General features: G+C 38.6%; 1 protein-coding gene across 2 annotated transcripts in view; it reads right to left on the bottom strand.

Moving 5' to 3' along the window:
- The window catches only part of GNB1 (G protein subunit beta 1), a 123,194-nt gene that overhangs the window by 32,523 nt on the left and 68,819 nt on the right, over nucleotides 1-21,852 (bottom strand). For both annotated transcript variants that reach the window (XM_043994250.1, XM_043994251.1), the window contains one exon: nucleotides 1,938-2,043. In XM_043994250.1, the coding sequence (XP_043850185.1) occupies nucleotides 1,938-1,994 (57 nt within the window). In that variant the 5' untranslated portion in view covers nucleotides 1,995-2,043. The remainder of the gene's footprint in view (nucleotides 1-1,937; nucleotides 2,044-21,852) is intronic.

The following is a 21,852-nucleotide window of genomic DNA, read 5'->3' as shown; positions in this document are numbered from 1 at the left end:
GAAATCTAGTTAGGGTGGCTAGGTGGTGCAGTGGATAAAGCACTGGCCCTGGATTCAGGAGTTCCCGAGTTCAAATCTAGCCTCAGACACTTGACACTTACTAGCTGTGTGACCCTGGGCAAGTCACTTAACCCCACTGCCCCGTTAAAAAAAAAAAAAAAAAGAAATCTAGTTACATGCCAGAATGTTCTTTCTTCTCTTTCCTATTGCTTACCATACCATTAAAATAATAGCATCTACTTGAAGTATATATATCCCTACAAATACAGGGATAGGAGTGGAAAATGAGGGAAGCCTAAAGTTATATTTTGGGCTATTGCCTTTTTTTAACTTGGCTTACATATTTTTATATCAAAAGCACATGTCAAGTAAATACCACTACTTTTCAAAGGGGGTAATTTGCATGAAAGGTATTAAATAAAAATTACCGTACAGGCTAAATCTGAGTTTATTTTAAAAGATAATATAGTGTCTGTGTATCTCTTACTTTACAAAACAGATAGATCCTTGAAAAGAGATGTAGAAATCAATTTATCTGATCTTTAATTGGAAGTAACTCCTAATTCTAGAGATTTAATATTTTCATGTTAATATTTAAATTTAATTAATTTAATATATTAAAAAATCTTAATTCCTGGCAACCTCTTTAAGTAGGAAATTTCTGTATGTGAAAATTCTTTAAGAAAGCCTCTCTGATTTATTAGTTGGTTAGGTTTGAAAATTTGCATATCAGGAGTTTTCAAAGATGCATGGTTTGTAAAACCAAACAGATCTGAGAACACGGTATCTAGCTTTACAAAGTGTTTCCAACTCTATTTTGTTCCTTCTATTGCCACAAGATGCCTCAGACAGGTGGATTCAAATGTAGGGGAATCCGGCTGGTAATCTACCGTTCTGTCCTGTCTGACTATGACCCCACGTGGGGCTTTCTGGCAGAGATACTGGAGCGGTCGCCATTTCCATCTCCAGCTCATTTAACAGATGAGGAAACTGAGGCAGACAGGGTGAAGCGACCTTTTCAGGGTCAGACAGCCAGGAAGTGTCTGAGGTCAGATTTGAACTGAGGAAGACGAGTCTCCCTGACTCCAGGCCTGGCGCTGTCCACTGAGCACTGTTCACTGTCCACAGAGTTCAAATCTGAGCTCAGACGTTCTCAGTGTTTGACCCTGGGCAAATCACTTCACTACTGCCTTAAAATGAGGAAGGAAATGGCAAACAGCTCCAATGTCTTTGCCAAGAAAACTCAATGGACAGTTGGTCCACAGGATCGCAAAGAGCCAGACACGACTGACAAACAACTGGGGAGATTAGGTGGCACAGTGGATAGAATCTGAAGTCAGGCAAACTAATTTTCTTGAGTTCAAAATCCTGCTTCAAACACTGACTAGCTGTGTGACCCTAGGCAGGTTACCTGACCTGTCTGTCTCAGTTCCACAACTATAAAGTGGGTTGGAGAAGGAAGTGGCAAGCCGCTTTAGTATCTCTGCCAAGAAAACGCAAAATAGACTCCATGAAGAATTGGCTGGTAGTAACATAGAATAAAAAGTCTGAGGTAAAGACTTAACAACACAAGGCAATACTTTTATTTTTTTGTTTGTTTGGGGTTTTTTTTGGCTGGGCAATGGGGGTTAAGTGACTTGCCCAGGGTCACACAGCTAGTATGTGTCAAGTGTCTGAGGCCGGATCCTGAATCCAGAGCCAGTGCTTTATCCACTTTGCCACCTAGCTGCTCCTAAGGCAATACTTTTAAATGTTAAAGAAATAAGATCTATGTTTACTTGAGATATCCAGTACACTAGAAGAGAGACTCTCTCACATCTTGGGCCAGTGCCTTTCCCTCCCTTCTTTTTCTATGCAAACATCACAACACTTTGGAAAGGATAGAAATGGCTCCAGAGGAACGATGAACAAGTCTGAAGGGACACTTAGTGACTTACTCTAATTTGGTTTTTCAGTTGTTCGGCCTCCTGCCGTAACTGGTCAAGCTCACTCATTTTCTGATCTTAAAGATCTGCTTTGCAGACACCTCCAAGACTCAAAGATCTGAAAAAGAAAAATGGACACAATGAGTTAATGAATATACATACTGAATGGATTAACAAAGGCCAAGCTAATGGTCTGTCATGGCTGAGCACAATTCCACACTTTTACAGTTTGGGCTTCATGATCAGTCTGTGTGAGTGCAGACACATGCTTTGCCACTGCTCGTGAACATGCTATAAAACAGCAATTTAGTTAATATTCCTATAGATTAAAAAATGTGGTTTTGACTATTCATCTTCCTTTTCAAACTTATTTTTATTTTATTCAAGAGTATTTTCTGGATTTGTACAATATGCCTGAGTATATTGCTGAACTTGTGGTAGTTAGTCGACTGACTTCAAAACACCCCTGATTTCACTGGTTTATAACCTCAAGCACTTATCAGACTATTTATAGGTTGCTGTGGCCAAAACAAAACGAAAAAACCCAAACCAACAACAACTGTCTTGTGGCCAACCTTATGTTAATTAGTTTCTCTGCAAGTAGCTAAACTAGTGTTCAGATGACTGCCTGTTGTCAAGCTCAGACTTTATGAAGCCCCTCTAGCTTGGAAGAATTTGCCAGGTTATAATCCTTTGGAACAATCACAGAAAACCCAGATTCCCATCTCATCATGGTGAGACATCAGAGGAGCGCTTTTAGAAGAGGGTGGTGGACAGTAACATCAACATTGAGTGTTGATCTACTGTGATGGACTATATTCTTCTCACCAATGCAATGGCACAGAAGAGTTCCAGGGAACTCGTGATGGAAGAGAATCTCCAAATCCAGGGAAAAAAAAGAACTGCGGAGTATAGATGCTAAATGAACCATACTATTTCTTTTGTTTTTGGTGCTGTTGTTTTTTTTCTATTTTGAGGTTTTCCATCATTGCTCTGATTTTTTTCTCTTATAAAATGACTAATGCAGAAATAGGATTAATGTTATTATGTGTGTGTGTGTGTATATAACCTATATCAGATTACCTGCTGTCTAGGGGAGGGGGGAAGGAGGGGAGGGAGGGAGAAAAATCTGAAATTGTAAAGCTTGTATAAACAAAGGTTGAGAACTATCTTTACATGTAACGGAAAAAAAAATAAAATACTTTATTAATTTAAAAAAATTAAAAAAAAAAAAGAAGAGGGTGGTGGAAATAAATAAAAAAATAATGAACTTAAGAAAAGCATCTACATGGAGTGATGTGAAAGTAACTGCCCTGTTATAGGAACATTTAAATAAAATCATAAGTAACATGCAAACTATTTAGGATAATGTTCACTGGATAACATACACATAAACATGTCCCTGTTAGAGTCCCATACTTAGACATGCACTTGTCACCCCACTGGGAGATCAGTTCCTTGTGAGTAGCGTGACTGTCTCATACTGTGTATCTGTACCCTAACCCTACACCTGGCACACTGACTGATAGTGCCTTCTCATGTCTTGAAATCTTGCACAGTGGGTGGGAATTAAAAACTGAAAGTCATCATGGGAAACTGGGTGGAGTACCATTACTTATTTGGAAAACTCAACTTTTTGGAATGTTGCCAAGTAATCAAGATAGCACTCAGGTTTGGAATCAAGGATGCAAAAAAGAAAGAAAAGACAAAAGGAAGGAAGGATGGAGAAGGGAGGGAGGGAGGGAGGAAGGAAAAGACCTTTCAGCAGCCAAAAAAGACAAGGGATTTGACTAGATGTCCTGAGGACCTTCCAGCTCCAATCACACATCTCGTGTCAAGTCCAAGAACTGAAGCTTTTACTCTTTTCTCACAGGTGAACCTCTCAGGTCCTCTACTTGTAAGGATTCTAATGAACTCAGTCTTCACTGCCTGGCATAGAACAGGTTCAAAACTTCCGTATTCTAATTCCAGCATCTGAGGTCCTCTACAATCTGGCTCTCCCTTCATATGTCCCCCTTTGAGGGTAGCACCGAGAACACTAGCCCTACGTTTGAATGCTGGCTCTGTGGTTTACTGATGGGTTTGCCTTGATAACTTCTACAAGTCTTGGTTTTCACATCTGTAAAATGGAAGGGCTGCATGAGATGGCATCTAGTCTGAGGTCCCTTTTGATCTAAGGCTATGATTCCATGAGACATAACTGCTGAAATCCTTCCCATTCTTCAGTATAGTTATCATTAACTTCACAAAGCCATTTCTCTTATCCCCATTCCCACACTCACGTCTCTGATTTCTATGTACTTACTACCTATCACTTCCTGCCTTGTATACATGTTCTTTTTCTCCCTCTAGATGACAAGCTCTTTGAGGATAAGACTTGTTTTTTTTATCATACCCTCAAGGTCTAAGATTTTTAGATATGAAAATTCCATAGTTCTTTTGAGTACAGGACTGTGGTGCAGGGATGAGGACAATTAGAGCCCAAGTCTTTTAAAGCCTGCTAAAGAAGTATGACTGAATGCATTCTTCTTCTGCTCTCCAAATTTCCCTGTACCATGCCCAGTTAATCAAAGACATGCAAATGACTGTTAATATTTCTTTCACTGATAAAGCATTCTTAAAAGGAGGAGAAGGCAACATCTGGCTTTCAGTGTTTCCCATCTTCTCTGTTTAATCAACATTACAAGTGAAACAATTCAGTTGAGTTAGCAGAGAACACTAAGTTTCCTTATGCCATACAACTTAAATATTTTGTCGCTAGCAATCAGAGAACTTTATACTACACAAAATGACCTGTTTCTGAGGCTTCATTCATCTTGACTTTTCATTATTCCCCTCCTCTATGGAGCTATCCCTTCCCTTGGTTTCAAGGACACCATACTTTCCTGCTTCTCTCATAACAACTCTTTTGGTTTCCTGACTTATTAATGGCCACTTCCAAGCAAAGAGCCAGTAATGCAACCCATAACCAACGATATCTATACCATAATGTATGGGGAACTAGCAAACCTAACATAAGTTGGCAAATTTGGTCTCATCAGTGTCAGGGACACCAAGTGGGTTAAAACTCACAATTAGAATATGGCCCTGTAGAGTTATTCTATATGCAAAAGAAAATTTCATAGGCAAAGTAGAGGATGAGGATATGAGGGTGATGAAGTAGCACTGTCTAACAAGGCAGAAACAGAATACTGTCACTAGAGTTTACTACAGACCACCTGGAAATAGATGAAAAATTTGGGAACTAAATCACAAACCTACCACAGAGGCATGATATGAATAATGGGGGACTTCCAATTATCTAGACTTCTGTTGAGGTTCTCTCCGAAGGACAGCAGCTAATAACTTGCTCATTCAAAAACTGAAAGAAGCAATGAGGACAGTCTTTTGGCACATGATTCTTATTAACAAGAAGAAACTTCTTTCTGGGGTGAAAAAAATACTATTAAAGGAAAAAAAAAGAAATTAAAAAAGTGATGGGAGGGGCAGCTAGGTGGCGCAGTGGATAGAGCATTGGCCCTGAATTCAGGAGGACCTGAATTCAAATCCAGCCTCAGACACTTGACACTTACTAGCTGTGTGACCCTGGGCAAGTCACTTAACCCCCATTGCCCCACAAAAACAAAAACAAACAAACAAAAAAAAAAGTGATGGGAGATGTTGTGAGGGTAGATCTTATAACATGTAATAAGGAAGAAGAAAGATGAGCATATGCATAACATATGACATATACTTTAGATTTTGGAGGACTGCAGGAAAGGGAGCTGGACCATCTTTGACATGACTGCAAATGAAGGAATATCAGCTTCCAAAAAAGTGAAGTTGAGGCAGACCCCTCAGACAGGTGCACAGGTGAATAAGCAACAGTCTGATACAACACAGAACAAAAGATGAATTATACAAGAGAAGCATTGTAGAGGATGTCATCAATGAAACACAACTGGAAAAGGCGGGCCAGTCTCATAGTAAGGATCAACTGGTGTCTACCCTATGTTAACAGACCTAGAGGAAAATCCCCTTGTAAAGCAGGGAGGGGAAGAGGAAATCTCACATGATCTCTTAGAATGTCATTTCCCTCTTGGACAATGTGCAAGTACATTTTTTGGTGGAATGAGAGACTGGCAAAAATGTTTTGGAAATCAGTACGACCATGAACAATCAAAGTCATAAAGAGGACTTATCCTCTCAAAATATTCATAGTAAGATATATGTATAATGACTAAAAAAAAAAAAGATGCCCACTAAGAGAATGGCTGAATAAATTATGATCAATGAGATATAACAATACAGAAAAACAGTAAATACAAAGCTTACAAGAAAGTGTTAAAGGATATAGCAGGAATGTGGTTAAGTGATTTTGAATTCAAAGCTGAAACTACATATACACAGAATACAGCAATCTCTCCTAAGAAAATAAAGTCAAAGGCAGTGGGAATTCAGAAAGACCTGGAAAACTACACAGGGAAGAAAAAGAAAGCAAAAGCAGCACTATTTTGCTGTATTGTTTATTCAATAACATGCTAAGGGTTTTATGTAAGATTTTATTATTTGTTTTTGTTAACTGTCACTGTTTACAATAAAAAAAATTCTACAGTACCTAAAGTGAATCTTATCTAACAATGCAAAAAACACTGATACAAAAATTATGTTTTAAGAGAAGATAATGAGTTTGGTTTTAGACAAGTTGAGTTTGAGGCATCAATGGGACCTCCAGGAATGAGATCAAAGCACTTTATATGCCTTCAACAGTACAAAGTACAATAGAGATGTCAGCTATTACCTCTATTCTTTCAGCCTCACATGTTCAAAGCCTTAGCATTTCTCTTCTCCTTTATCTTTCATGTCTAGTTGACAAGTCCTGTCAATTCTGCCTCAACCAATTCTCTCCAATTCCTCCTACTAACATCCTAGTAGACTACTCATTTGGATTGTTCCAGAACCTTCTCAACTGGTCTCCCCATCTCTCCTCTCACTACCCGCCAAATCAATTCATCACACACCATTGTGAGATTTACCCTCTCTATGCATATATCTGGCTGCATAACAGGATTCTGTTCAAAACCTTTTAGTAGCTCCACCAAATAAAATTAAACTCCTCATTAATAACTCACATTTCTACAGAGCTCTAAATATCTGCAAAACACCTTTTCAGGTTGTGCAAGTATTACTAGGCACATTTTATAGATAAAAAACAAACTCTGAAAGGTTACCTCAATTAAGTCAACAAATGCTGTAAAGCCTGCTTTTATTGAGGACCAGGGCTTCAGGAAGGTGATGTCATAATTTGCAAGTAAACTGGATTTAAGTGAGGTCCCAAGGGCTATGGGAAGTCACCTATGGGACAACAAGGAACAAACAAGATACAGACAGGATAAACTGGCAGTAAATCTAGAAGGAAGGCACTGATAACCAGTAACATGGACAGAGAAAGACTTTTTGCAGAATGCAAACTTTTAGCTCAGATGAAGGAAGACAAGAAGTAGACAATATAGAAAAACCCACGCACTGGGGAAACCAAGGGAAAGAAAGTAGTTGGAGCTCAGAGATGGAGCATCTTGTGCAAGACAAGAGAGTAGGGTATAAGCAAGCTGGGAAGGTAAGAAGCGTCCGAGTTATAAAGAGCTTTAAAGGTCAACCAAAGGATTTCTATCTGGGGGTACAAAAGAAGACCAATGGAGTTTAGTGGGTGACACTTTAGGAAGATGACATGATTTGTCTATGGTCGCATAGCTGATCAAGTCTAAGTATAACACTATTTTTCTCACTTCCTCAGCCTAATATTCAAGATGCTGCACGATCCATTCTAATCTTACATTTCCAGTGTGATTTCACACTACTTAGTGGAAAAACTGCACAACTTAGAGTCCCCTTATACATGCCCTCTTTCCTCCATTCTGTCCTTGCTCACACTGTCTCCGATACTGAGAAGGCCTTTCCCTCTACCCTTCCCAGACCTGTGCCCATTGAAACAGTTTCGTAAAGCCCAGCTCAGATGTCCTTTTCGTGAAGCATTTCTTCATCTACCTACTCAATGCTCCTTCCCTCCTGGTTCAAATGAAGTGCAAGAAGCACTTGGTTTTCTTTTTCTAACAGAGCTGGGCATGTGTCACAACCTCTCACCAGATCATACGCTTCATGAGACCTGCAACTTAGGTTTTTAGTCAATCTTTGTGTCTCCCATGGCATCTGGCATAGTACTAGATGTGACCATAAAGTTCAAAGTGCTTATGCACCAAATCTTGTGTCTGTGAGCATGCAATAAACATGAATGGAATAAGTAAGAATGTGCTTGTTAATGAAAAATGTATGGAAAGGTGAGTACTGCTGCTATACTCTATTTAAGAAGGTATCTTCAAACTTAAAGCTACCATGATTCTAAATATGGCCTTTTGTTAAGAGTTATTACCAGGGCAGCTAGATGGCGCAGTGGATAGAGCACCGTCCCTGGAGTCAGGAGGACCTGAGTTCAAATCTGGCCTCAGACACTTGACACTTACTAGCTGTGTGACCCTGAGCAAGTCACTTAACCCCAATTGCCTCACTAAAAAAAAAAAAAAAAAAGTTATTACCCTTAGCATAATAGAACTAACCACCATCCATCTTACTGCATGAGACTAAATGTTTATAATTCATGAAATACATTTGTTACTTTACAATCATCTATTTAAACTTTATAAAGTCATTAAACAACACATATTTAATAGGATTTTTCATAGGGTAGAGACGCTCCATTTCAGAAACGATTTGTCTATTTCTGTCCAAAGCCTAGAGATCAAAGCCAACATTTTACTTGCATGATAGAACGTTAACAAGAGCTATTCACATGTGGGCACTTAATACAGGCGATGTGACATCACAATCCGCCAATGGAGCCTCAAAAACTTCCTCTTAAAAATGTCAATTTCCCCCCATCGTGGAGTTGTTTTTAAATTGCAAAAAGAACATGACATCGGGTTGAGACTAGACCTTTTTTCCTGTCAGTTAATTTAAATCAGGTAATGGGGATGCTGAGAACTGGGTGCAAGCTCACTCTGCTGTGTACTAAAGGATACACAATTCAAATAAAAAAATCACAGCGAAGCTTTTCATTGTCACAGCGCTTACCACAGAGGTTCAAGCATAAAATGCAGTGGTTTTATTTTCAGGAACGATGGTGTTGGGAATAATTCTAATCAGGATTATTTTAAGGTCAAGGATAATCTTTAAAAAGACATATGTGTGCCTGGATGCTGAGTTGATTAGAGTATGATTATAATGAGGCCAAGGTCACAGGTTTGATCACTCTCCCAGGCAGATAATTTTCAGGGCCACAGACTGTACCTCTAACTCTGGCCAACTTGTTTCTAGGTGAGGCAAGGGCACCATGAATACTGGGGTAGTCTGTTACTACCCTGAAAATTAATGCAATGTCAATATTATATTGAAAGTTAGGTTTTCTTGAAAACTATCTTTCCACATAACTCGAAAAAAATAAAAAGACTATTAAGATTGAAAAAATATATAAAAAGAAAGCTAGATTTTCACTTTCATATGAAGGGCAGGACACAAGCACAAAATAGAATTCACTAAGAAATCAGCCATGAACATTTCCAGTTCCCAGAAGCTATCATTCACTCTCCATGTTCAATCAGGTGCCAAGATTCACGGTCTCTTTGGCATTCACACTCTGCTTTCCACTCTTCATCACCTCTTGCCTAGACTACTACACTATTGGCTTTGCCCTCCTGCCTGCAGGTGCTCCCCCTTCCAATCTATCCTCTACCCAGCTACCAAGTGAATTATTCCTAAATAATGAATATTCCTAAACATAGATTTCAAGTGTAATTTGGAATCTCAAGACCTGACCTAGAAGCCTGGCTTTACTACTCATCTCTCTGGCCCTCAATTTTCTCATCTCTAAAATAAAATAAGGGAGGTTGAACTAGACGACCTCTAAGGTCCCATCCAGATCCAAAACATAATTCTATGGACCATGTCACCCCCCAACTTCCAAACCCTTCAGTGGTTTTTCTATTGTCTCTAGGATAAAACAGAAAACATTCAAATTGGCATTTAAAGCCTTCCTACAATCTGGTTCTCACCTACTCGTCCAATCTTGTTCCATAAGATTTTCTGCCTTTACTACATCCTTTGTCCCAGATAACTGAGCTTGCCCATGGTCCACTTTCAAACACCTTCTTTCTTGATCCTTGGCTCCTCCATGTCTGGAAAGCCCTGGGTGATCTCTCCTCAGCTGCCTCGGAGAATCCTTCCAGGCATACCCGAGCTGCCATTGTATTTATTTTCTCTTGTGTGTACGCTAAGCATGCATGTGTGTGCCTGCTGTGTCTCTCCATTAGAATATAAACTGCTTGAAGACAGAGAATATCCTTCCTCTGTATCCTCAGTGCCTCACATGATATGGGTACTTAGGCTTAACAAATGTTTGTTGTATTAAATTCAAAAGGTTTGCTTCTTACTATATGACTATACCTTGAAGGAACTTACGCTTTAATGAGGGGAAGGCTAACATCCATCAAAATTTCCTTTTACTGTGATGTTCAAAAATATAAAAATCAGCACTATTCTTCATTCCCAACCAGGCCTGCTATAGAAAAATGGTGAGATTATCACTTTCCATTCCTAGAACAAAATGATTTAGCTTAGATGAATAGTTTCACATATGAAAACAAGAGTTTTGAAATATAGCTAAATTATTTGAGCATAGGTACTCAATAAATAGCAATTTATGATACTTTCACAATGCCCCTAAACAAGCAAACCAACCTCCAAACTTCTTCCAAGTCCTCAGGTGAAGATAACACTGTACCACAAACCACAAATATGAATTAGTTCACCTTGTCCCTAAGAGTAAAGGGGGAAATTTATACACTTCGATTTTACTCACTTTCAGTCTGTTCTATTTCTCGTCACCATGCCTTGCCCTCCAAAGCCTTAGGAAAGCTGCACTATCACGTTTATGTAGATGGAGATTTCTTCTCTCTTCCAGTTCCAATGTCATTGTTAAGCTCTAAGAGTGATGAATCAGCGCACTTAGATGTTCATCAAATCCACTAAGACAAATTCCTCTGAGAGTCTTAAATAGTCTGCTCTCCCTTCTGACCCATATTTATCATCATGTTTTATTTATCCTTGCTTTCAAGATATTTTCCATTAGAACTTCATTCAGCACTCCATCAGCAAGCCATGGGAATGAAGTGCTTTGCCTCTCCTTGGGCTGTGGTGATGCACATCTTTACAATCCGAAATAAGAAAGTGGCCTGAGAACTGTGTCTATGAGGCAACACCATATTCATTTTCAGTGTGGTGAAGCTCTAGATGAGACCAAGGGGATGCCTAATGGGGCTGCCGTCAGAGTGAGCACCTGCACTTGCACCCTGCTCTGGCTCTGTGGGGCCTCCCTGCTTTCAGTAGTGATCAACTGGAGTTAGTGGGACCGGATGATTTCCAAAGTTCCTTCCAGATCCAAGTGCTCTGGTCCTATCTTTTCCTCAGCTGCTCACTTCAAAGGAAGTTCAGACTCTTCTGCAGGAGCTTATCTATTGTCCTAACAAGCACTATTCTCTCTCAGAACCACTACCCCTCTCCAGCAGCAGTCATGACCACCAGAACTTGGGCCTTTAGTGTTATCACTCACTTCAACTCCTGAAACAGCTTCCTAATTGGTCATCCAGTTTGCCCCATCCCAATCCATTCTCTACCTTTGCTGCCAAAGCTATTTCTTAAAATGCATGTCTGACCACGTCATACCCCTATGCAATATTCTCCAGTAGCTCCCGATTACTACCTCTGGAACTGAATACAATTTCTGGGTTTGGCACCGAGTGCCCTTCAACAACCTTGTCTCAACCTGCCCTTCTCGCCATCTCGGACAGCACTCTTCACACTCAGCAGAATCCAGCCCCTCTGGCCTTCATCCTGTACACAGCGGCCCCTGTCTCCCATCTCGATGGCTCGGTACTGGCTATTTCCCTTGCGTGGAAGGCGCCATCACCTCCTCCGTGCTTCAAAATCTCCAGTTTCCTTCGAGACTGAACTCAAGCACCATCTTCTACAAGAAGCCTGTCCTGGCCTCAGCAGCTTCTAATGGTTTCCCTTCAGACCATCTTGTACCCGTTTTGTACCTCTCTATATAGCTACCACCTGCTGTCCTTCCTTGCTAGATGTAGCTCCTCAAAGGGAGGGACTATTCTATTTTGTCTGCATCCTTAGCACTGAACAAAGTGCCTGCACATAAGCAGGCACTGAATAAATGCCCACTGAGTGACATTCCCAGGAGGTATTCAAGTGCTATTCACAAAATATGGTGCTACCCCATTTTATATTATGAATTACTAGAATGATTTTAAAAGTAAGTGAAAAACACAAGGAAGCTAACCAAAATGAGGACAACCAAAAGAGAGGCCAAAAGAACAGAGATAGAACACAAAGAAAACATATTAACTAATATTTAATATTTACAGGGATCCAAAATAGCAATACAATGGAGTAATTTCTTTAGTTGGATTTTCTAACATTATAAATTATATAAAGTTTATTAGCAAAATCTTAACTTTGCTAGAAAGGTGACTTTCTCAAAGCAGGAACATTTTAAAATGATACGTCATTTAGATAAATCTGCCTTTCAATTAATTTTAGCAGCACTTTTCTATAGCTACAAGTTAACATACAAACTTGATGCTACTGATCCAGTACAGCAATAGGAATGGATTGTTCTCACGATTTTCATCGGCCTATTCCTCATTGTACAAGATGGCATTTTGAGACCACTAACAAAAATTGGAGATATAGTGCAATCAATCAACAGGACTATTTCTGGTGCTCAGTTAATCTGTTAATTTAAGGATGGAAAAGATTATTTTAGCCATACTGCTGTTATGCTTTAATGCAGAGGTTCATAAGCTTTTCATGTACCCCGGCAAAGCTTAGGGACCTCTTCTCAGAATGGTGGGTTTTTTTTGTTTTTGGTGAGGCAATTGGGGTTAAGTGACTTGCCCAGGGTCACACAGCTAGTAAGTGTCAAGGCTCTGAGGCCAGATTTGAATTCAGGTCCTCCTGAATCCAGGGCCAGTGCTCTATCCACTGCACTATGTAGCTGTCCCTAGAATGTTTTTAAATGCATGAAATACAAAGGATTAGAAAGGAAATCAATTCTATCAATGAGTACAGTTATAAAGTTTGTTGTTGTTTTTGAAACCCACAACAAAAACAAGCACACAAGCCTTAAGTTAAGAACTTTTGACAACCAATAAACCAAGCCAGGACAGAAATAAATGGGGATGCAATGAAATTCTCAGGAAACACTTTTTTCCTATTAACTAATGAATTCATCCATTCAATAAGATGCTCTAATCCTTAAAAACAACAAATTGTTTAAATGTTTAAGATTAAGTCTCAAGACTTACCAAGTACCAGACAGCATAATACTTAATTTAGTAAAAAGGGGGTGGGGGACCTCCCAAACAGTTAAACTGTTAATATTGATAAAATCACATATTTTAATAATACTATAGGCATTTTAGAATAGTCTACCCACAAGACCTATTTTGTCTGATATTACGTCACTATTTATGAACAATTTCACGTATACTTTAAGAAGTTTCTGTGTTAATATTCATCATCTATCCCATCATTACTTTGACCCTAGTGTGAGACTGCAGTTTACTTTAGTTCAATAGATATATTTCAAAGGTTGGTGTGCCTTTAAAATCGTGATCAGAGAACATATTTACATACATATATAATCTAATAAGTTACTTGATGGACACCAGAACTGCAATTTTATTTACTTAAGTTTTCTGAGAGTAAGTCATTTATATCAAGCTTAGGTGAGACAATTAATATTTAAACTACTGATATTTATAAACATAAAGGCTTTTTTTTTAAAAAGGTTAACATTCTTCTATCAGTTGTCCTAAACTTTTTGCAGCTTATAAACTTATCTGAACTTAAAATTCCTGGGCCAGATAGGAAAGGATCTTTTATAATATGTAAAAGAATTAAGATTTGTAACTCAGGTTTGTTTGTTTTTGAAAGCTGCTAACATTAGTAGAAAAGTTATCCTGTGAATTTTATTGGCCTAAATATAAGCTTATAAAATGGCACTCTTAAAATCTTCACAAATAAAAGTGACCATCTCAAAGTTTAGGTAGCAAGTGCTGGCACTCTGAATACAAATGTATTAACAATTTAGATTTAGGGCAAACCAAACTTCAATCAGCATACTAGCTACAAGTTTATAAGCCTATAATGAATTTTAATATTAGAAACAAAGATATCTCATAGGCCTTTAAACAGTTATACATCAATGCCACACTTACCTGGTACTAGGTCTTTTCAAAACAGATTTCTTATGAATTAAGAACTCAACAGCTTCTTCACCAGGCTCAAATGAAATGGTTGCCAATAGGATGAATATACTAATTGGGTCTCTGCCTCAAGTCTAAATCCTCTTAATCTTGTTGACCAAAGAAAAAAATCTTGTCATTAATTCTTACTTTGAAAGACATCCAAATGTAAGCCTGGTGGGGGTAGATTAGACTTCAATGACCCAAACTTCTAATTTCGTTTTCTTAAAAAGCATAAATTCTTTGCAAGTTAGAAATATGGTATTGTATTACTCATTGCTTTAAACGGGCAACATTTAAAGAAAAAGAAAATTAGATTTAGATAATGGCTCTTATATTAGAAAAGGGAAGCAATACAGTATACAATTAAAAGAACAGATGAGTTTAAAGATCGAAGTTCTAAATCCTGGCTCTGACAACTACTAGTCAAGTGATCCAGGGCAAGTCATTTCCCCTGTGTCTTCTGTGTGCTATAAAATACTGGGTTGGCTTAGCCAATGTCTAAAGTCTGAGTTTTAAACCTCCATGCTTCAATCAAACTCTGAGTGATCTTTAGACTATTTCTAAGCAACCTTGATTATTCTAAACTGTTTCTTTCCGATTCTTTAAAATTTACTGGGCAATTTTTCCGAACCTCTGCTACTACCTAAAACTGTAGGCCAGGAGGAGAGAGGGCAGTCCCTCTCAGCTTCCTGCTCTAAGAAGGTGCATGGAGCTAGTTCTGTTGTACTTTTGGTTGGGGGCTGCATTATGTCCTCTCCTTCACACTTTTGCTGTATTTCTGCTCCTCCTAGGGTGTTGGCAGGAAGCTTCCTGCCCTCACAGTTTGAGGTGGTTCTGGTAAAGGAAGGAAAAGATATGGAAAAGGGACAGGTCTGTGTCTTTGGGTGGAGTTAAAATTGTGCAAGTAAGTTTCCCCAGTACCTCATTCAAACACTGGCCTGTCTAAAATGTCTGCTCCTTTCCCCCAAACTTATCTTCTCTACCCCAAGTCCTCACCTTGGTGGGTCATATTCTATCCTTCTCCAGTTTACCATGTTACCTATGACTCGGCTCCTTTTTATTATCTAACCTGGTAGTCTCCCTCTCCCACTAGGTTCCTTTTGCTTCCTCAACCCACCAATTCTCATCTTATTTACCCTCAATCTCCTACTTTTAAAAAAAATTACACCTCTACTTCTCCATTTCCTTCAAGCCTCTGCCCAACTCCTCTTCATCTTGAAAATGGCACTTCTTTACTCATTCAACCACAGTAGGTGCTCACTCCATTGGTTGATTTGTTCTATTATCATGTTATACAAGAAGAACAGTCTTTCCCTGTAATATATCTCCCATGAAGGGCTCAACTCAGACTTCCTTGGACCAAAATACCAAACCAAGTATATCATATGAATCTTCAGCTCCTCTAGGAAGTTTTCCTTGGTTAAAATGTGAATATATCAAACACCTGTGATTTCATCAAGGGAGAACTCCTGGGAGCCCACCCACCAAAACAGCTCAGGCTCCATCTGTGTATAACTTATGAGATAAATGCTAGTAAACTGCTTGAGGCACTGTTAAGGGTTACAGAGGTGCCCGAGGTGGAATTTGACCTTAAGTTCAGACCTATTTCCTACTGCCCAGACCAGCACTCTCTCTACCATGTCATACTGCATTTCCTGCATGTATGTGTACACACACACACACACACACACACACTGAAGCAGGGTATACTGTATGTGACAATGCATCTCAGATAGCAGGGCAGGGGTTTCAGTTACTGTTCTTTTCTTTTCTTTTTTTTTAATCGAGGCAATTGGGGTTAAGTGACTTGCCCAGGGTCACACAGCTAGTAAGTGTCAAGTGTCTGAGGCCAGATTTGAACTCAGGTACTCTTGAATCCAGGGCCGTTGCTTTACCGCTGCGCCATCTAGCTGCCCCTCAGTTACTGTTCTTACAGGGTCATTTCAGTAACTTATCTTTGTTCTCTGTCCAACTATTAAAACAACTGTCCAACAAATTAAAATAAACCCAGTAGTGGGGCCTCATGAGCAAAATTTTATGAGTAAGAGTACAGAGACACAGGAGTAATTATCCCCCTGAGGTACTCAACCTGAAAGAAAGCCATGGGAAGAGAAAATAATCCAAAGAGATGCTATGCTGTGGTACCTTAATCATTCTTTAATAATATAATTCTAATAACTTACTGAGTTTCTCCTGGAAAGCACTTATACATTCAATTCTTTAAAGTTTATCTTAATATCTTTTGTTTTTATATATCCTTCATTTCCAATCCCAACTCTGCTCAATGAACTCTCATAACAAGGAATAAAAGATGTATAAAAATAAAAGCAGGGGCAGCCAGTTGGTGTGGTGGATAGAGACCAGCCTTGGAGTCAGGAGTACCTGAGTTCAAATCTGGCCTTAGACACTTAACACTTACTAGCTGTGTGACCCTGGGCAAGCAACTTAACCCCAATTGCCTCACTAAATAAATAAATAAATAAAATAAAATCATTTCAATAAAACTAACCAACAATATTAACTGAGTCTGATGGTATATTGATATTCTCCACTCACTGATCCCACCCTGGGAAAGGAGGGGCACATTTTCTTATCTCTCTACTGGCACCAAGTTTAGTTATTACAATTACAGTGTTCAGTGTTGTTTTTCTTTTGTTTCCGTTTACACTTTTGTAGTCCACTGGGACAACAAAGTAGCATGGTAGATAAGCACTGGCACTTGAGTGGGAAGACCTGGGATCAAACCTGGTCTTATACTAGCCATGTGACCCTGGGCAAATCACTTAACCTCTGTTTGACTCAGTTTTCTCATCTATCAAATAAGGGTAACAAGAGCACCTCCCTCCCAGGATTGTTGTGAGGATCAAATGAGATAATTGTAAAGCACTTAGCATTGTGCCTGACACATAGAAAAGAACTATATAAGCGTTAGCTATTGTTTAACTTGTTCTGTTTACTCCACTTAGTTCATAAGTATTCTCAAGTATTACTGAATTTGTCATATTCATAATTTCTTATGATGAATCATGATACAATCAAATACATGTATTACAATTTGCTTATCCTTTTCCTAGTCAATAGGTTATGCTGTATTCAATTTTGTAATCTATTATTTTTATATGTGATATTGCTGTATTCAATTTTGTAATCTATTATTTTTATATGTGATATTGCTTTGCAATTATTTAAGCCATTATGGTATGTTTTTCTTCATCATGGTATAAGCATTTGCAAGCACTTTTTATTATAACTAGTCTCAAGCGTTGTTTTGGCTGTAAGTTGTCCCCCCCCTCCCCCGCCCCCGGCGGGCAATGAGGGTTAAGTGACTTGCCCAGGGTCACACAGCTAGTAAGTGTCAAGTGTCTGAGGCCAGATTTGAACTCAGGTCCTCCTGACTCCAGGGCTGGTGCTGTATACATTGCATCACCTAGCAGCCCCTGTAAATTGTCACTTTTAAAATTTCAAAATATGAGCAGCCAAGAAGGAAATCTATTCTTTAAGAATTGTGTGAGAGAAGTAGGAGAAATTACTTCACAGAGTTGAGTAGAAGACAGGCTAGTGAGATCTAATGGTTTTTCTAGTGGAGGTGAAATCAACTTTTCCTTTCAACATACTGCTAAAAACTGATGAGTTGGAGATCCCCGTTTCAAAGATTATTCTATCCGGGGCAGCTAGGTGGCGCAGTGGATAAAGCACTGGCCCTGGATTCAGGAGGACCTGAGTTCAAATCTGGTCTCAGACACTTGACACTTACTAGTTGTGTGACCCTGGGCAAGTCACTTAACCCCCATTGCCCTGCAAAAAAAAAAAGATCATTCTATCCAAGAAGTTTCATATTAAGTACTGAAAAATGAATTAGTCATTTCTGTCTCTATTATAAATGTTACTAGAAAGGAATTTTTAGATCCCCCCCCCCCAATTCACATAAGACAGAGAAGCTCCTGACTTTGGGCAAAGTCAAATTAGAAAAGCAGGCTCAACTACCTCAATAACACACCGGGAAAACTTATCTGGAGAATTTAATTATACCTCAGCTAACTACTGGGGAAAGTCAAAGCAAATTAAAGTTATATTTTCTGATCATTTTCTAGAACATTCTCAGAACTGATTTAAGATGCTAATTCCATTCCCCTTTCCCTTATTACCACCCACTTTGCTTTAAGTCATACAGTTGCTGTCATATGTATGTGAAAATGATGTAAGTAACTTACAGTACCAGGAGGAGGGAGAGGAGCTTCCTGAGCTCCTGCACCTTCAATGGCAGTGATAGGTTTGTACAAATGCACAAACTTTTTATACCTCACTGACTACTCCTACATATTTACTGAGTGTACTACGTGTTTCAGGACCGTCCTAACATTAGACTAAGAGGGAAACACCAGAACAGAGTAGGATCTACTTCCTTTCTTCAAAAAGTTGGCATTTTAGTTGATAAAATTAGCACAAATGAAACATGACACCACAGGACGGTTATAGCAATCTCCACTCTGGTCACACATCCACACTTCACTTCTTGCTATTTTTACCTGTTCATAGGATAGATATCTTGACTACAGTAAAAAAACAAAAACAAAAAAAATTTTACTTAAGTCTTCTTGTTTTATCACCTACATTTTCCTACTGAGCAGCTAGGTGGCACAATGGATAGAATGCTTCCCCTGGAGACACAAGGACCCAAGTTCAAATACAGCCTCAGATACTTCCTGGCTGTGTGACCTTGGGCAAGTCACTTCATCCTGTCTGCTTCAGTTTCCTCATCTGTAAAATGAGCTGGAGAAGGAAATGGTAAACCATTTGAGCGCCTTTGTCAAGAAAACCCTAAATGAGGTTATAAAGAATCAGACACAACTGTTACCAGTCAACAAAACATTTCCCCAACAACCTACACTTCCCCCAGAGAGGCCTTTTTTTGTGGGGGATAAGTGACCTGCCCAGGGTCACACAGCTAGTAAGTGTCAAGTGTTTGAGGCCAGATTTGAGCTCGGGTCCTCCTGAATCCAGGGCCGGTGCTTTATCCACTGCACCACCTAGCTGTCCCCCATTTCTTTTTTTAAAAGAAGGAACTGCAATATACAGAATACCTTTCTTTCAGACGCACCCTGTAATTTGTTTATGAAGGTGGAGGTGGCATGACTGGTCTCACTTCTGACACCCCTAGTCATGGGACCTTGAGACAGAGTTCACTAAACCTCTCAGTGCTCTTAAGCAGTGAAATCAACTCAAGTAGAAGTAAGGGCCATGAACCCAAGCATTAGGGTCCCTGTGGCCTGCATGTTGACTCGGTTTCAGAATGTAATGCTTTAATGCGTTTGTACTTGTTTTGTTACATATTTCCCAATGACATTTTCATATGTTTCAGGAGCACTAGAGTGTGCAGGCAGGGCAGTGTGTTTGCCGGCACTGCCAGCCAGAGACAACTTCCTAAGTTTTTAGTACAGAGGGAACTATTAGCAAGAGGGAGTTTCCTATATTCTAATGACCTAAGGGGCCTATTCCTAGCTTGCCTCTCTCTCTAGTGTGTTTTGGTGAACTGAATAAAGAGTTTATGCAATTAATTGCACATGCATCACCTATATCTAATTGATTACCACCTCAGGGAGAGGAGGAAAGGAAGGGAGGGATAAAATTTGAAACTCAAAACTTTAAATAAAGGAGTATTTACTGAGGAAAAAAAGAATTTATGCATTTTGTTGTTATTTTGAATGGGCCTCCCTTCCTATTTCCTCCTGGATTTTGTTATTACAGTATAATAGAAATACTGTTGATTTTTGTGGACTTCTTATAAACCATTACTTTAATGAAGTTAGGAATTGTCTCAGTTTCTTTGCTGATTTTCTAAGTAAATATTCATGTTATCATAGCAAAGACAGATAGCAGAGAACCTTTTCTCAATTTCAAAGAAATAATTCAAGAATAATTTGTAATAGTATAGATACTAGTTGTTCTTCATAAATTTGGTACAATTTTATTAATCCATAGACTAATTTTTTTTCCCTTTGCTCATTTACAACTAGTTCAATTTACCTTTTTGAAAATAGGAAGATTTCTTAACTAATGGTGCCTTAATTTAGGTACTGGTTAAAGTGTTTGCCAATGACATTGTAGGGGCTGAAATTTAATATATGGATCGTTAATTGGGTGACTCACTGAAATACTGGGGTCCCTGGAAATAATGAGGGACCTCTAGGTTCAAAGTTCCCTCCCCTCCGAACTGCCCTTTTAGATATTTCTCCCAGGCCAATAAGAAAGGAGCCTTACAGCTTCTTTTCCACAAAAGGATCAGATTTCTTACTTGGGAATTAATTAAATAACAAAGGTGAAATTAATAAAAAATCAAAGATAAGGAAACAGGGAAAAAGAAATACAGATAAATTCTCCTAACTCTAACCTAAGTCCATTTGATCCCCAGATTGTTTCCAATTAAGCTAATTCAAAGGAATGCAGGGTTTTTTGTGTTCACTCACCACACCTGGAAAGTCGGCTAGCTTTCTTGCATTACCAGGAAACCGAGAAGAGAGAGAAGAGGCCATGGAGAGCGTTCTCAAAGCAACTACTACTTGTCGCCTCCCCTCAACGATCATTCAATCTCCCTCCCCCAAAAAGGGAGGTCCTTCAAAAACTTCCTATGGAGAGTTCTTCTGACCTCAGTAGCATATGCAACTTCAGGGTGGGCCAGGTGTGGCCCCTCCCAAATGAGTCAGCTAAATTCCAGTAATTTTTTACCACAAATAATTTTTACCACATTATGAATACCAAACTGATATATTAAATTTGTATAGATAATCCATTAATTCTTTTGAATTCTCAGAATTCAAATTGTTGGTAGAAAGTTTTCAAAGAACCAGTTTTAAATTTTATTTAGTTTTAAAATAATATTTGTTTTCAATTTATCTATTATTTCCAATTGTCGATATTTTCTCTTTTGTGTTTTTTGAGTTTGCTAGTTTTCACTTAAAAAATTGCGTATCCATTAATTAATCATCTCATTTATTGTTAGTATGTATTTTCAGGGATATAATCCACGAGCTTATTGTTAACTGTTAATTCAATAGGATTGATTACTTTTGTAATTCTATAGATTTTTATTTCATCTATTTAAAAGTATTATTCTTTTTTTTAAATTTAAAATCAACATTTTTACTTAATGTTTTGAGTTCCAAATTGCCTCCCTAAGGGGCAAGCAATCAGGTATAGGTTATACATACATGTGCAATTATAAAACATTATTCTGAGAAGGAAGATTGCCAAAGGGATCTCTAATACAAAAAAAAAGTTTTTAAAACTCTTGCTCTAAGACTTGCTTTAGCGGAATCCCAGAAATTCTAGCATGTTTTTTCATCATTGTTTCTGTTATTTGACTTATACATTATTGAGGAGTTTTTGGTTTGCATTCCCTGTATTATTATCTTATTGTATTGTGGTCTATAAAGAAAGTATTTAATAGTTTGGCCTTTTGGTTTTTTATTATTTTTAATTTTTTAAAAATAATAAACATTTTAACTTAAAGTTTTGAGTTCCAAATTCTACCCCTCCTTCCCTCCCACCATGCTTCACCCGAGGCAGCAAGCAATCAGATA

The sequence above is a fragment of the Dromiciops gliroides genome, chromosome 3 (genome assembly GCF_019393635.1).
Source record: "Dromiciops gliroides isolate mDroGli1 chromosome 3, mDroGli1.pri, whole genome shotgun sequence".
Lineage (NCBI taxonomy): Eukaryota > Metazoa > Chordata > Mammalia > Microbiotheria > Microbiotheriidae > Dromiciops > Dromiciops gliroides.
Note: the sequence above shows the minus strand (reverse complement) of the source record. Positions and strands in the feature narration are given on the sequence as shown.